This window comes from Neodiprion fabricii, chromosome 2 (assembly GCF_021155785.1).
Source record: "Neodiprion fabricii isolate iyNeoFabr1 chromosome 2, iyNeoFabr1.1, whole genome shotgun sequence".
Classification (NCBI taxonomy): domain Eukaryota; kingdom Metazoa; phylum Arthropoda; class Insecta; order Hymenoptera; family Diprionidae; genus Neodiprion; species Neodiprion fabricii.
In genome coordinates this window covers 2722097-2737980 of record NC_060240.1, presented here as the reverse complement: position 1 = coordinate 2737980, position 15884 = coordinate 2722097, and the positions used below count along the sequence as shown (strand labels likewise).

At 43.5% G+C, this 15884-nt stretch overlaps 1 protein-coding gene across 2 annotated transcripts in view; it reads left to right on the top strand.

Moving 5' to 3' along the window:
- LOC124175753 (discoidin domain-containing receptor 2-like) overlaps positions 1-15884 on the top strand; it is a 109163-nt gene that overhangs the window by 77698 nt on the left and 15581 nt on the right. For both annotated transcript variants that reach the window (XM_046556247.1, XM_046556248.1), the window contains 6 exons: positions 6980-7127; positions 8686-8865; positions 13089-13228; positions 13300-13510; positions 14481-14651; positions 14731-14921. In XM_046556247.1, the coding sequence (XP_046412203.1) occupies positions 6980-7127; positions 8686-8865; positions 13089-13228; positions 13300-13510; positions 14481-14651; positions 14731-14921 (1041 nt within the window). The remainder of the gene's footprint in view (positions 1-6979; positions 7128-8685; positions 8866-13088; positions 13229-13299; positions 13511-14480; positions 14652-14730; positions 14922-15884) is intronic.

Sequence of the window (15884 nt, the reverse complement as noted above, 5' to 3'; positions counted from 1 at the left end):
GCTTCTCTACGTCTCGGTAGCAGCAGTTCGAAGGCGAGAACCAACTTCGTTCGTGATTAGCATATATTCATTACCGCCTTCTCATGCAAATCAAAAGCAAAGAGGATAAAAAGAACAAATGTAGGCAGGTATACGCGAGGGGTGCAAAAAGGGATGAAAAAATACTCTGGCTTTTTACCTTCCCCGGCTCGTTCTCTCATCGAGATGGAATAATCATGCCGTGCCAAATGCAACGACAGCTCTTCGCATTAACTGAAAGTGAATTAAAATATTTATTTAATTATGAACCTACGCAATACTGTATAATTCATTTTACGTTATATGCAGATGGACATATATTTCTTTTTATTCATTTTGAATATTCATTCTATATTGTCACGCGACGTTTCAATTCCTCCTAATGCGTCCATCGGATATATTTTGCGTTAATACTCATATTCGCGATGAGTAATCGCCGGATAATCCGATTTATCGATTATTTTATCATATTACTATATTTGCCCTACGCTATTATTCAGTTCCCGTATGTAATAAAACAGAGAGACAGAGAGATATGATGAGAAATAACGTTTCGACGACTTTCATTTTGTTAAGACGAAGCGTGAATTTTGATAAATCAGTTCACCGCATCTTGCGACCTTTTATTCACCCCTTAATTTTTATTTCCTTACATCATTGGGGACTGAACGATCCGTAGAACGTGCTTTTCATCGATTGAATGAAAAAAAAAAAAAAAACGTAGGAACCCTTGTTTGAGAAGAGGGGAACATGATTCCGAACCAACTGATCGCCCCGATGCGAATCAGAATTATGTTTGCACTTACCGTGATTACACCATCAATTTTGTTTTCGAAATTTACAAAACGTTACTACACTTCGAAAATACTCCCTCTGTAATAAATTTTTGCTTAAACATATTAATATTACATATATTAAATTGATAGCGATATATTATTCGATGTTTTATCCGTCCAGGTTTTGTAATCATAATATCACAATCCTCGATTGGAATAAGAATCTCTGCAATGTAATTTACAATCCGTTTTATATTCCCATTGATACGTAATTAGAAAATTCTTCTTTGCATTTGATTACTTGTCAAGCCATAATAACACGGTTTTGCATTTATATGAAGATCAAACTCTTGATTATGAAAACCAGAACATGGCGATACTTGTTTGTTTTTTTGTTTGTTTAAAAATTGTTTAAATTAAATTGATAAGAAATATGACGAGTTTTGGCGATTGGAAGCTGATATCTCGAAGTTAAATAAGCAGAAGGCTGGAATGCGAATGCGAATAAGAAATGGAAAAAAAAAACGATACGAAGCGAAGTTGCCGGTATACAGAAATGTTAGCCGGCTGCCTGCCTGCATGCCTATACAACACCGTCGAACATTTCTTAAGAGAGGAAAACTTTTCCCAGTCCTTTGTCAGCCGTTATTATTATTATTATAGTTGCGGGGGTATAAAACGCGTACCGTCATAACTTGTAATTAGTAAATGCAATTAACAAAATCCCCGTAACTCGAAAAGTTTGTAATTAAAATCTCATAACATTATAACGCGAAACGCTCGATTGAGCCAAATTATTAAGCCGTGTTGTAACCTCCTGTATGTGCGTACCTTATAACTTCCATAATCCCAGGCAGCTAGTGTTAAAAATTCATATCTAATCTGACAGCAAACAACCGCCCCCTTTATTTCGCATTTTTCATCCCCGTCTCTAATTCTTTCCTAAGCTCGTTAATTCCTAATGCACAATCACACTGGCAAGGCCGGCACAATAACAACGTGTATTAATAATAATTTCCACCTTGTATAGCCTGCAACAACCTCAGGGCGAAGAGTCGAGAGTTTCCAGAAAAGCTTTTTCGAATGATTTATGACGCCCTCGGCGAGCCAGCTTTCATGTTAAATGTGACTAAAAAACATTAAACTTTTGTCCCCACTTGAATATAGCCGACGAGTCTCGCCTCCGAGTAGTTTACGCGAATTCTCACATCGAGCTTGCACGAACAGGCTTGCAGACGTACAAAGAAGGGACAAAAAATCAATCCCTGAATTAAGCTCGGGCGATCTTTCATGTTTCTAAGGTATTATCATAGTTTCCCAAAAATTTTCACGATTCGTCTTCGTCTTTGTACCTCTTTTCAAAAATCGATTTACAAATTCTTACAGTTTTTTCGGAAACTAAAAAAAAAAAAAATTTTCAAATTAAAAACCCGTACAAGATTTTCAGGCGAATGAACAGCCGTTGAATAAGTGTATTTGTCAACAACACAATAAGCAGCTGTGTTGAAGAGGTTCCGGGGAGTGGGGGAAGGGGCGGGGGGGGGGGGGGGGGGGGGGTGACTTTTAATATACCGGAAAGGTTGAATCGGAAGTTTTCACGAGTTTTCCCGACGATTAATACACGCCTAAACAAGGTGCGGGGCTAATTGCTAATTATAATACCTCGTTCCCACCCAGCAACGCAGTCGAGGCGCGTTTCATTGTTATAAAAATAATAACAATAACTCATTGGGGCATAATTATCATAATTACTTGTGCTAATTATACAAATGGACGGACACGCTGTCAGAAAACTGAGCGTTGTTCTACATCGTCGTGTAAATAAATATGAACAAGACGGTATTAAAACGGTCTTGAAGCGAGTGTCACTCATTTAAATAGCGCTTTGTTTTAATTCCCCTCCTTGTTAATTTCGGCCGAATATTCTTGCTCGTTATTATATCGTGCAGAAGTTTCGACTTGGTGAAAAATTGATACAAAGTTTTTTTCATGTTATGTTGATTGTAATTATTACCTGGAATTTAAGCTTGCGAAGATTGTTGTTTTGTTACAAAGTTGCCGTTGTAGGGAATTTTGGTGAAATGATTACCGTCGTAACATAACGATTATTAATATTGTTCAAAGTGCTAGAAAATGTGATATAAATAGTAATTATTCAGTTTGATTATAGTTGTTCACAGTATGTTATCCGGTTAGTGTAAAATAAAATCTGTACTTTGGTTTCCGAAACCTTTTCTCCCGCCAAACAAGTAATCTTAATATCAATTTATTGCTACACGAATATCAAACAATCGAAATATAGTTGGAAGAAAATATAAGAAGACTGACGGAAATCAAGAATAACTGTATTAACACAAATTTATGTTTTTCGGGTTATTACGGTGCTGGGGCCTAATTCCCCAGAAATATTAACCCGTGATAAAAAATAACCCACGAGAAAAATAACTTGGACAAAAATAACCCGTGACAAAAATAACCCACATGAAAATCAGCCGCGACAGCAAAAATAACCTGCGGAAAAATAACCTACACGAAAATAACCCGTGACAGCAAAAATAACCCATGACAAATATAATCCACACATAAATAACCCACACGAAAATAACACAAACAAAAATAACCTACACTAAAATACCGTGAGTCAAAAATAACCCACTTTAAAATAACCCATACAAAAATAACCCACACAGAAGTAACCCGTGACAAAAATATAACATTTATAAAATGCAATTCAATTTCATTTAATTCAACTAAATGTTATTCAATACTTTGTCAATTTTTTTCTGGAGTTATTATTGTTCAGGTTATTTTTATACGGTATATTAAGGTCGGTCACTGATCATTACACTTGCAAAGGTCGTTTTCACCCCGTACGAAAATGTTTACACCTATATTATAACGAAGGGTTGCACTACGAGCACAACTAGATACTTCTCTCGACGCGGAGAAGAGCCGAGGATTGCGGACAGGGCTGCAGGTCGGTGTAAGGCAGTCCGATCAATTCCAGCCCCATGTATAGGGTACATATACCAGATACCTAAACCTAGCTGCAAAGGATATCGCGAGTAGCTGAGCCGGCGGTTCTCGTCCTTGTTTATGAGAGTATTAATTATTCCTATCGCGTATTGCGGCTGGTCGGCTATCCTCCTCCGTAGTTATATACCTACACCGGATTGCGACAGCTCGCACGTATACCTGCAGGTAGACATTGGCGGCATGTGCATGCGAGGCAACGCATCCAAGGGCTCTTTACAGGAAACGTCTACCTACCTGTTTCAAAGGAAACGCGTTTCATTTTCCGGACAGCACCGATCCCCCTCCCCCCCGCTTTGCCGTTAAACCTGAAACAGCAACGACTACGGATTTACAACCATTTTTCAACCCCCTTTGAAAGCTTGCGTACATGTATTCGGATATGTGAAACCTTTGGATCGAAGAGATCGCTGCGTCAGATTTTTATGCTTACCTGTATACTTTAGGGTAATCCTCGTAGAAGGTCATTTTTGGAATTTTACCGGCTCATCCCTCCCGAATCGACTTTGAATAATTCAAAAATAATTTCCTCATTTCTTAAGATTTTTATCTCAACTCTAAGTTCTCCCACCAAGAGGGTGAATTTCCCCATTTAACTCTTTTAAGTACACGTTGAATCCACCTCACGGATTTCGATAAAATTTGGTCTTAGAGGGTTTCTTGGATCGCTGATTACGAATCTCAGCTCGAAATTTAGAAATTCAAAATGGCGGATTCAATATGGCCGATCAAAATCCTGATAGAATCACTTAATGTTGCCATATTAGATCAATGATTTTGAGGTTTGTGATTTCGAGTTCAAATTCGTAATCAGCGACCTCGAAAACCCCCGAGTATCGAGTTATATCTAAATCGAATTATTTTTTGGATTTTAAAATTTTGAGTTCATATTTGTAGTCAGCGACCCAACAAATCCCCCTGTACCAGATTTTATCAAAATCCGCTGAGTAGATTTGATGTGCCCCTGAAAGGGTTAAATGGGAAAATCCAACCTCTTGCGGGCACGTGTTGGAGTTGATGTAAGAATCTAAAAAAATGAGGAAATTATTTTTGAATTATTCCGAGCAGATTTCAGGGGTGAGAGAGTTGAAATTCAGAAATGAACTTTCTAAGCGCGACCGTAATATACATGTATATTAGGATGGTCCGTACTTTAGACTTTTTATAAATTTGACTGGGACACTCCCAAATTTCTTTCAAATGAGTATATGGAAATCTTTTCGAAAGTACACTGGCCTCCGTCCCATCCCTCAACACTCTCGCAAGGTCTGTGAAGTTTGGGATTATTTTACACATTTTTTTTACAGATGCACTAACACGTGTCAACATGATTCGCTATTCTTGGATACCTTACAGGGCAACATTTTCTTATCATTTTTCGGATTTTTGGTGGTGTACAGTCAAAGGATGCACAGTCGAGTCGTGCAGAATATAAATCAATAAATTTTCCCTCCAATCACTTCTTTATGAAAGCAAAATCGGAGAAATCACGGTACACAAAAATATTTTTAGCTGATTATTTTTGCAAAGAAATTATCCCTCACAAATCGTCTATGTGCATAAATTTTTAACATCACCAACGTATTTCTTGCTTAATCATAACTTTATAGCCCTTGAGTTATTATCACGATTTTGCGTATAATATCAGGTTTAATTTTCTCTCTAATTGCCAAATGCACACAAGATCGAGAAAAAATATGGCTCATCGCCAGATGAATTGTACGATATTAATTCGTCAATAAAATTAACTGTTCTTCAACAAAATGGAAAGTAATATGTGATAGATTCTTAGATAAGAATACACTTCTGAAAATAATGTAAATTCTCTGAGTCTGTTAAATAATCATAAAATTTTTACGATTTAAATTCGTGATCTGAAAATTTATCCTCCGAATTACACCTGGGATTTTCGTTTGATTAAATTCAAGTTGATTAGGTTCTGTTGCATTTCTCTATCCTTTGCTGATTCGTGTTTTTACTCCAGCAGAGTTTCAACCCAGGTTCCATAGATCCTTAAATTGTCCAACGAAGAAGAGGGGATAAAAACGAATGTATGCTAGCTTGACTTTTCGGTCTGAGAAGGTAATCCCGGTCTTCTTATCAAAATATAAAAACCAAAGATCGATGTGTTTTCATTCCTCCTCGTCGTCGCTAATTCCGATAGTTTTTATCGTGGACACTGCAGGTCGGTATCAGCGGGTAGGTAATTCCTCCCCAAAAATGGGAAAGAGCCACCTGGAGGTCGTAAACGCGTTTGGCCAAAGGGAAACCCCGTCAAAGCTGTAAGCCTGACGGGCAGCCTTGCCCGCCTGACGGATCATCCCCCTTACGTATTTAATAATTCCTCGAGCGGAGGATTTGTGACCAGCCCCGATTACGTATCTCGGGCAAGGGTTTGGCAGCCCCGAGCCTTTCGGATGGTCCGATTCCGCAGTCTAGCAGCACCTGCGGAACCTTGTTCGTAAAATTATTACACCGACCCGACGGCTAAGCCTCAAGTTTTATAATAACCCGTAAGTGCCTCCCGAGGCGAAATTGTACCCCCCACGTTCCAATTTTACACATGTATGTGTTACGTTATATATATGTTTGTTTTGCGAGCCCTGTTGCTGCTGTTATTGTTATTGTTACGATATTATTATCGTCAAAATTTCTGAGTAAATTTTAGTAGTATTAAAACGAGAGTTCTTGACACAGATTCCTACTACCGACACTTATCCACATGACGTTATCGCGGAGGAGGGTTTGAGTCTGGGTAAAAAGTCGGTAAGTGTCGGTAGCAGGGATCTGCATCCAGAACTCTCCTCATATTATGTCTAACTCAGCGAGCACTCTCACCGACTGGCTACAAATTTTTCATCTCATCCGGTGAAAGGATATAGGATAAATATCATCATCGCTCGTATTGAAACAAAATTAATAACCAACCTCTTTTACAATTGCACGTCAATAAAAACATATCCGCAGTCCAGGATGAAGTGCGTGAAGAAAACTAGGAAGAGACTAGAATAGAAAATATTGTTGAAGATCGTGACTAGGATGAATTGCGGGTGTCGAGGGTGTTGTTTCCGAAAGGGGGTGGATGGAGGGCGTCGAGGGCGAAACAGCTCGTCGATCAATTTAACCACGTAGATCCGTCACTCTGATTTCAGCTGCTCGTCGGTAACAACAATCCCTACACAGAGAAGGAGCAGACGTTCGACCCACCGATAGTGGCTACAAGAATACGTTTCATCCCCTACACGTCCCACATGAGGATAGTCTGTATGCGAGTTGAACTTTACGGCTGTCCCTGGACCGGTGAGTGAAATTTAAAGAGACTCTATTTTCCTACCGTCTCTCGCTTGGTACTATACTGCTATACGTATACACACGTTATTATACCCTCTCTTTTCCACACGGGAAATCAGCCAGTGCCGAACGACAGTCTGCGTAGAATCGATTAGCGGGTTGGAATCCCGCAAGCGATGTTTCAATTTTTCCAAATTTCGTTCCGGAAAAGCTCCCGTCACACTCGGGGATAACATAATTCGGAAAGTGTATCTTTCCGGCGGTTTTCCAACCACCGCTGTTGTATCAACCCTTTTCGCGAGAGCCGCTCGAGTCCGGTCCACCATCCGCAAACCCTGCAACCCTCCACCGCCAGGTTTACTGCCCTCGGGCTGTGTTCCCTCGCTCCTGTAGATCCTTTGCTATTTTACGCTAAAAGAGAACGCAAGGGTGGGCGGTTGTCTCTCTCCGTACCAGCGGAATCCAACCACCACCCCCGCCCCCACCCCCAACATCCCAGCCTCTATCTGAGATTAACTTGGATTTATGATCACCGGCAAAAGCACAGCTGTGTCTGCATTAATCCAATCCGAAACTGCCGGCCGAATAGCTCTACTCTGCTCTCTGCTGCACGCCTGTATTATTATAGGCATACCTACAGTCCGCCATTTCCTGCTCGGCCATCTGCCACCTTTTTCGGGATGCGGATCTCGGTCTTTCTCTCTCCTTCTTTCTTTCTCTGTGTGTATACGTTAGTACGTATACGGTACTGCAAACCCAACAATATACACACAACAATCTCGAAAAGTTAATTATCGCGGCGGACTTTCCTTCCGTCATTTCTTCCTCGCTGGCTATTATACTATTTTTCCTTATTTTCGTTTCGTATTTTTTTTTTTTTTCCATTATTATTTTCTTCTTCTTTTTTCTCTCTTTATCCCGTGACTCCATTTCCGTCGCTGGTATTCTTTTCTATGCTATACAGTCTCGCTTTTGCATTTATAAAGTAAAACTCAACTCTCAGTTGCTTGAAATGGATAATATATACATTAAGAAGGAAACAGTGAAACTTAACAGGCTGACTGCGCTTGCGCGAAATAATTGAACTCCGTTGGTCGAGGAGATCCCACCACGGCAACATTTTCATCTGCCACGTAGTGTGGCCAACTTAAGCAAAACTACAGGGAATGAAATGTCAAGCTCTTCCACATCGAGAGTGAGTGAATCGAAATTATGCTGTTACTCGTTACTCCTAGTACACGATAAAAAAAACTGCCGAGCCTTCACGAATTCGTACATCAACTACATATTTGAGGTCTGCTTTACCCAAAAAAAAACAATTCGCATCACCAGCATAATCTCCATAAGTCGCGTTTAACAGCTGAAGAAGCTTGAGTTGGCTATCCTGCATCAAAATACGACGTAGCCTATCTCCCGCATGCGCAGTCAGATGAACGATCTGATAAGTTTCACCCTACCTTCTCATTTTCAGTATAAAGTTGACGACGTACGGCGTTCCCTTATTTTTCCTTCCTACGACCCGTTGATAAAATTATTATTTATTATTTTGGTCAATTTCTGCTCGCAGAAGGCCTCGTCTCCTACTCTATGCCCCAGGGAATTCAACGAGGATCCGAGGTCGATCTTTCAGACAGAACCTACGACGGCCGCGAGGAGGGTGGACACCTCTCAAGGGGCTTGGGCCAACTCGTTGACGGCCGTAAGGGCGCCGACAATTTTCGTCTGGACGTCAGTGGCAATGGGAAGGGTAAGCTGGCCTCGATTACTTCTTATTTTCTTTTACCTTGCCTTCGCTCGTTAGGTATTCAGTTTTTCAACCATAAGCGCGATTCAGATTCCGTTTCACGATGGTATTTGCCGACGAATTCGAATCCCTACCGCGTGCAGTTTCTTATAACTACCCGAAGGTGAATGCATATGCATTACAATACCGGTCAACGGAACGCTGATAGCTTTTAAGGTGTGTGTAAGGATATATCAGAGAAAGGTAAATGCGGCTGAATCCCCATGCAACGTTGGTAACTCGATGTCGAACGGTTCCATTGAGTTGAGGGGTTTCTGGAATTACTGGAGATCCCTGGAAGATGAGGGAACAAAAGATCCAATTAGCGTCAAAACGCGCGGAAAGAGAAGAGCTGAGATATTCATCTCTCAAGTTTCAATTTGTATTGTCTCCGGCTCGTTTCTCTATCGTCGGGACGCTCGACGTCGCGCTGCGGTTGACGGATCAATTTTTAATCCTGCACGCGACAAGTGGAGAAATTTTTTCCGTTTCCTCGCTAAATTTGATTTCATTATTATCATTATTGTAGACGTGTGGTTTCCTTTTTTCTCTTCTTCTCATTTTTTTTTTCTCTCGCCTTATATCGCGACTCGCGGGCCCGTTTTGGCAAAAGTACAATATGGGGGCGCAATTTCCGCCGCTCTAGAAATCCGCGGCTCGAGATGAAATTTCATTAATCGTTCCCTTAGCCGCCGGGAGAGAAAGGGGGCGGCACATGGCGCCTCGAAACGTCTTAACAACTTTACCGGTCTACCCAGCGGGCCAAAGTGATTGTGCAGCCCGACGTAACGCCTTTACAAATTCTACCTGATTAAAACCTCCGCGGTTATATCGGCCCCTTTGACTTTGAGGCACGCATCCACCTGGATTTAAAAGGGGTTCACAAAAAACATAATTCGCTCCACCAGCAAATATCAGTGTTAATATAGCCTCAGCAAAGATTCTAGCTGGTGAAGCAAAAAATCTGCAAACATGGTCAAGTTCAAGTTCCAATGTATCAAATCCGTTAGTTAAACTAGCAAAACTCTAACTGTCGCAACGCATTTTATTTCTGCGCCTATATTAACATTTCTTCCTATCTGAATTGAATAGCTACATTCCTGAATTCCTAACGACTTCATAAAATTTAATGCGCATGCGTTGAGAGTGGCTGTTTGCCAGGGTGACCAACCATCATAAACATAACCTCAAAAACCTTAACTGTTATGGATTGAGCACAACTGGCAGCGACAGTGATCAAAACTTTTGAGGTTATATTTACGTCGGTTGGTCACCCTGATAAACAGCTACTCTCGGGTTAAGGCGCGTGCGCATTAAATTCTCGCAGACGACAGAACGTGCAGTCGTTAGGAATTCACTTTGTGTATTCATTTATTCAGTGTTTCCACGCATCAGATGAATATTGTTATCCCTTGTTTCGATATCTCGCGGCCAAGTTCACACTGACGAACGGGTATTTCGTCCGCCGAGGAACGAATGGAATTACGGGTCCCGCGGCGCATTGTGTCCGGTTTTTCCCGAACGTACATTATACGTATAACCTTTCGAGAACAAAGCGGCGAGGAGAGATCACTCCCCGGATAACTCGCAGGTTCCCAGAGTCTATTCTCTATCGCCCAGTCTACTGCACATACATACCTATACCTACTCCCGGAGAAAAGCTCCCGGGACGTTCGTCAAATCCTGCGGGGATAAGAAAGTGACAATAAAAAAGAAACGGGAGAATGGAAAAACGAAGGAAAAATTCAATCAGCCGGGGATCCGCCGGAGACAGTGGAAAACGATCGGACCTACGGACCTTGCAAGCTTCTGTGTGTACATTACGCTCATGTGTGCATTGTGTAAGAGCGGAAGAGCTCGGGGGCCTGGACCGCAGACCGATCTTCTGGTCGCCGAGAGGGGCGAAGGGAGGGCGTAGAGCCGAGAGGGCTTTGGCTACATTTGAATCTGTTCGGATTTACATTTATATTGAACCGCAGGCTAGGCCGCGCGGCTGCTGTTTACCCGTTCCTCTACAAATTTATGTCTTTCTATTACCTGTATGCGTAATTTTACATTTTTCCCATTCAATGGTAGGTAGGTTTACCGTCGCGGATTTGCGGAGACAGCTTACCGTCGGCTCGTCGCTTTTCTATAAGGCATAATAAAGTAAAGTCAACCGTCGGCGTCCCGGTCATCTCATTTCCGGCTCAGAGAGGCCTCCGAGGCTTTTCACCTTTCGACCGGGCTTTAACCGCTCGGATCGCTTCGCTTTGCCAATAATTGACCGTCCCGGATCGCCATGACCGGGGATGATGATTTTGAAACGCGGCAGAGCGGCCGGTTCAATTAACCACGGTGTATCCTGAAGCTCTCGTTTATTTTCTTCTCGTTGGTATTTCCACGGATACATAATTACACCGCTAATTGGAATACCACTCGCTCACCCAACGACCGATCCGCCAACCACAGACTGATATAATCCATAACCATTGCCTTGCCGAATATATAATTTCGATGCGTAGAGTTGGAGCTTCCGCACTTTTAATCCACGGTTCACCGGCAGGCAATTCCAATGTTGAACAAAATAATTCGCAACGAACTTCTGTAGAGCTATAATTTCGTATCAATATAACTATCTGATGTTAACCGTTACGAAAAAAAAATAAAAATTCTGCACAACATGCTAAATTCCCGTAAGAAAAAAATTGAAGGGTACCAATTCACAACCAAGTTGAGCGTTTTGAGGGGGTTTCTCAGTAAGGGAATCTCACACCATCATTCCACGTCAATCCAACACCATTTTCTGATGTCAATCTCTCACGGTCCACTGCCGAATTTCCGAATTGACCAGAAAAATTGTTCCAGAGCAGCGGGCATCGGCAAATTTGCACAGAATTTTAACACGACCATTTTTCACACTGCATTTAACCACGGTAAAGAACCTAAAGTGGGTAATTACTTTGTTAAAAATCAGGACTAAAAGGACGCGTTGAAATTGATGACTGAAAATTTTTGCCCCTAAAACGTCGCCCGCGTCCCAGCTCTCCTGTCATTCACTCACGTTCGTTTCCCGTCAAACGAAATTGCCAAACTTTTCCATTTGCCGGGCAGAGGGCAGCCGCACCGAACGAACGAACAAACGAACGAACGGCGGGGTGAGCTGGCTCAACTTTGGTCGGAATAAAGCGATTACGCGTCAATAGGTACCCATTCGCCTGAACGCAGCAGCTGAGTGCTGGTTAGGTTGCCTCGCGTGCCGTGCAGAGTCGGGGTGAAATTCGCGCCTTCGATTGGACCGCCAAGTGGTAATTCTACAGGGTGGAATTTCAACGACTGAATCTCCATACCCGATCCCTTACCATCGGACACGGGCCTAAATTAGTCCGCGGAATCGTGATACGTCGGTGATGGTGTTCGCGCCGATCCCTGCAGAGCCGGGGATCGTTCGGCTCATTGGAAGTCGGTTCACGTTCCCTGAATTACGGCACATGCCTCGTGGACACCGATACTATTGTAGGAGAGTCGAGACCATCATTCAGGGTTCATTTCAACGAGCCGACTAATCTCGACGGGCGACCCAAACCTGGGGAACCATTCACCCGAGGATGGATATTCGTCTTGGTGGCGATAAACCCGAGCTCTTTACCTGTGCAGGTCAGGAAAACCTCGGAGCAATGATATTCAATTTCTACTGCAGGAGAGATCGGTTCGCCTGGATATCGTCACGGGGTTGGTTTTTTTTCTTCTGTAGTCATTCATTGCGAGGGTAGGTAGGTACAACTGATATATTACTGCATATAGCCGAGATGAGAGCGGTTGAATTACGGTGCGGGAAATATGACTTCGGAGCCGAGGGTAACACGGAATCGATGATGACCCAGATGCGGATGAAGTATTTTCCACACGAGAAGACTCATACGACGCGCAAGATAGTTCTAATGGCGAATGGTCTCGCAATAACCGGCGACTGTATATCTTCGAAAACTCTTTTATTTATCTTCAATATAGACTTTGAGAGAGCCCGAGTCGCGTGGTCTCACCCCTCCTCAAACTTGGCGATATTGTATAAGGTACCGTAGTAGCTTCTCTCTCCGACTCCCGAGGAATGGGAACAAGAAGATTCAAGCATTTCAAATTACTTATGAAACAACTCCTATCCGTTTTATCCAGCAGGAATTTGAGCACCTTCCTATTTCTGTTCCAAGGATACGAGTGGGTCGGATGGCGCAACGACACCCCAAACATGATTGGTCATCCGGTTGAAATAACATTCGAATTCGACTACGCGAGGAACTTCACCGCTATGCATCTCCACACGAATAACCTCTTCTCCAAGGACGTACAGGTGATTCAACACGTATTCAAAATTGTCGCAACTAGCCCGCTGACTTGTCATTTTCCTACCATTTGACGCAGGTCTTCTCGCACGCCAAGGTCTACCTCAGCGGCGGTGCGGGAAGTCAGTTCAACGGCGAGCCGGTCCATTTCTCCTACATGCCGGACCTCGTCTTAGAACAGGCTCGTGACGTCACCATAAAGCTCCACTCGCGGGCCGGTCGGTACCTCAAACTTCAGCTGTACTTTGCCGCCAAATGGATAATGCTCAGTGAAGTCGTCTTCGAGTCTGGTGAGTCTTGTTACGTCACAATTCTCACATGTGAATGGTTCACGGTGGTAGTTCCCGATCAAGGGTTTGATTGATTAGACCACCTCTTAATTCGACCGGGAAACTCGATCCAGCTCGACCAATTCGTCGACCTCGGGATCTTTTTTCACGAAGCTCAGCAGCCGTGCAAACAAATTTTCAATAAATTCGAGAGGTCGCATAGTCGAATGAATCTGGAGTTACTTCCGAGGGGTTCGATTTTCCCGTTCACCTATTTTCTGTAAATTTTCACTTCCCCCTTTGCAGTTACTCTTCCGCTGCTCTCCGCGCGATATGAATAGCCGTTGAAGTGCCCTGTGCTCATCAGCGGAGAGCGCACATTGCGACTGAAATCGAGTTAACGAACATCGGTGCCAGTAGGTTCAATCGCAGAAACAGAGTAGGTATCCCGAGGAAGATTTTCTCCCTTTTTCTTGAGGGCGCAGGAGCTGACTTGTTGACTTAAGGAGCGGCGGCTGCGAGCTCGGGCCGCACCGACGCCATTAATCATTCCCAACCCTCTCTCTCCTCTCTTCCTCTCTTCCTCTTCCTCTTCTCCGCACGGTTAGCTTACCGCTGCGAGGTGACTGTCGCCGGCAGAGAGGCACCCACACTCTCTGCTCTTTGGGCCCCTCCAAGCGCCGCTCAAATGCTCCGCTGAACCGCGTCATCGATAAGAAAACACTGTAAGATTCCGATACAGCACTCGACTGGCACTCACACACGGGATTCCAGAAGCCGGAGACCCACACCTAGAGCCATAACAAACTGCGGACCCGCCGCCTGCTTCCGACGTTCAATGGGAAGCGAAAACTGCCCACGTTTATGTGCCGCGAGCTGGATTCCAAGCTCTTGGTTCTTCGCCCTACTTTCCTGCTTCGGACAACCATTGAAACACCCTACTTTACGGCGATGATTGTGCTATAGTAGAATTTTTCACTTCTTTCCACAGTCATCTCCGAGTGGAACAACACCGACGACGATGACGCAAGGAACCGTAGCACCATCGTCATCCCCGGAGCGACGGGAAGTCCGTATCAAAACAACGAGGGTCCGCTTCAGAGGGACGAAGTCAAAGCCACCTTCAACAACAACAACGACGCCACACGGAGTGACAATATCTGTAAGTCGAGCAGGTGCAGATTGTTGCCTCTACTCCAGTCTCTAATTCTTGATAACGATTTGAACAATTTCTGCCTCAGTTCCAGACAAGAGTAAAGAGCCGGAATCCCGGCAGCTTATCGGTCTTGTGATCGGCATACTGACGACGGTCATCGTCATGCTGTTGGCTGCCATCACCTTCATATTCTACCGCAACCAGAGACTCAAGGCGACATTGTCACCGCCGACCTTCTACGACCAACATAACGAGCACCAGCATCCCGAGACCAAGGTGAGATGTTTATTTTTCACTAATCCGCGAATTTCCCCATTCAGTTGACTGGATGACTCGTCCGACTTGGTCTCTGCAACTGGTGCAGAGACTCGACTGAATTTGGAGATGAGAAGGAGAGAAAGAGAGCCAATTACCAGCGATTGGACATTTATGTAAACTTTACGAACGTTGCTCCTGCAGAGCAAGTACTCACGTTCATTTGCTGCGTTTGTCCGCACTCCAAGCGTTCGTTTACTCACCCTTAGACGGTACAACTTCTCAGATTTTGTATACACACCGCGTAATCTCCAGATGAACGTTTCGTAGCTACGAGAAGAGTTGCACCAATTGATAGTCCGCAGTCCCAGCTCCGATACTCCAGCACTTTCTGAATCAGGAACGTTGTTCACGTTGAAAATTACCGCAAAGATAAAACGACGATATCGCGGATCAAGAGTCGATGATATTCCCCATTCCTCCCTCAATGTCTCTTTTCCCAAAATTTCTCGACAGGATGTTAATAATCGCGTAAAGTGGTCCCCCCTATCTGCCTCAACTTACACCCTTATAGACCCTCGAATTCGTATAACTACCTTGCAGACAAGTTTTCACGCGGTATATACCAAACTTCTTTACGAACGCTGCCTGATACTTTGTATAAAGAGGGTGAAAATTGCGGTCCGTTATACATGATAAGCCTTATATATACCCACTTGTAACTACCGATCGATGCAATACTATTATTCCAGTTTAAAAGTTTTTATTGGCTCTCGCGGCGCTGACTCCACTTAATTAGAACCCCTATAGCCGCGGAGCAAGCGACTCGGTACAAAGCTGGAATATACAGGCAACGACGACGAAGGTTGTAGGAGAAGGGATTCGGGCCGAGTTGGAGAACCGAGACGGAATTCACTGTCGCGAAACTCGGGACGTGCGCTATCGCCATCAGTCATTCGGTCTCTCAGCCTCTCCTTTGCTGAT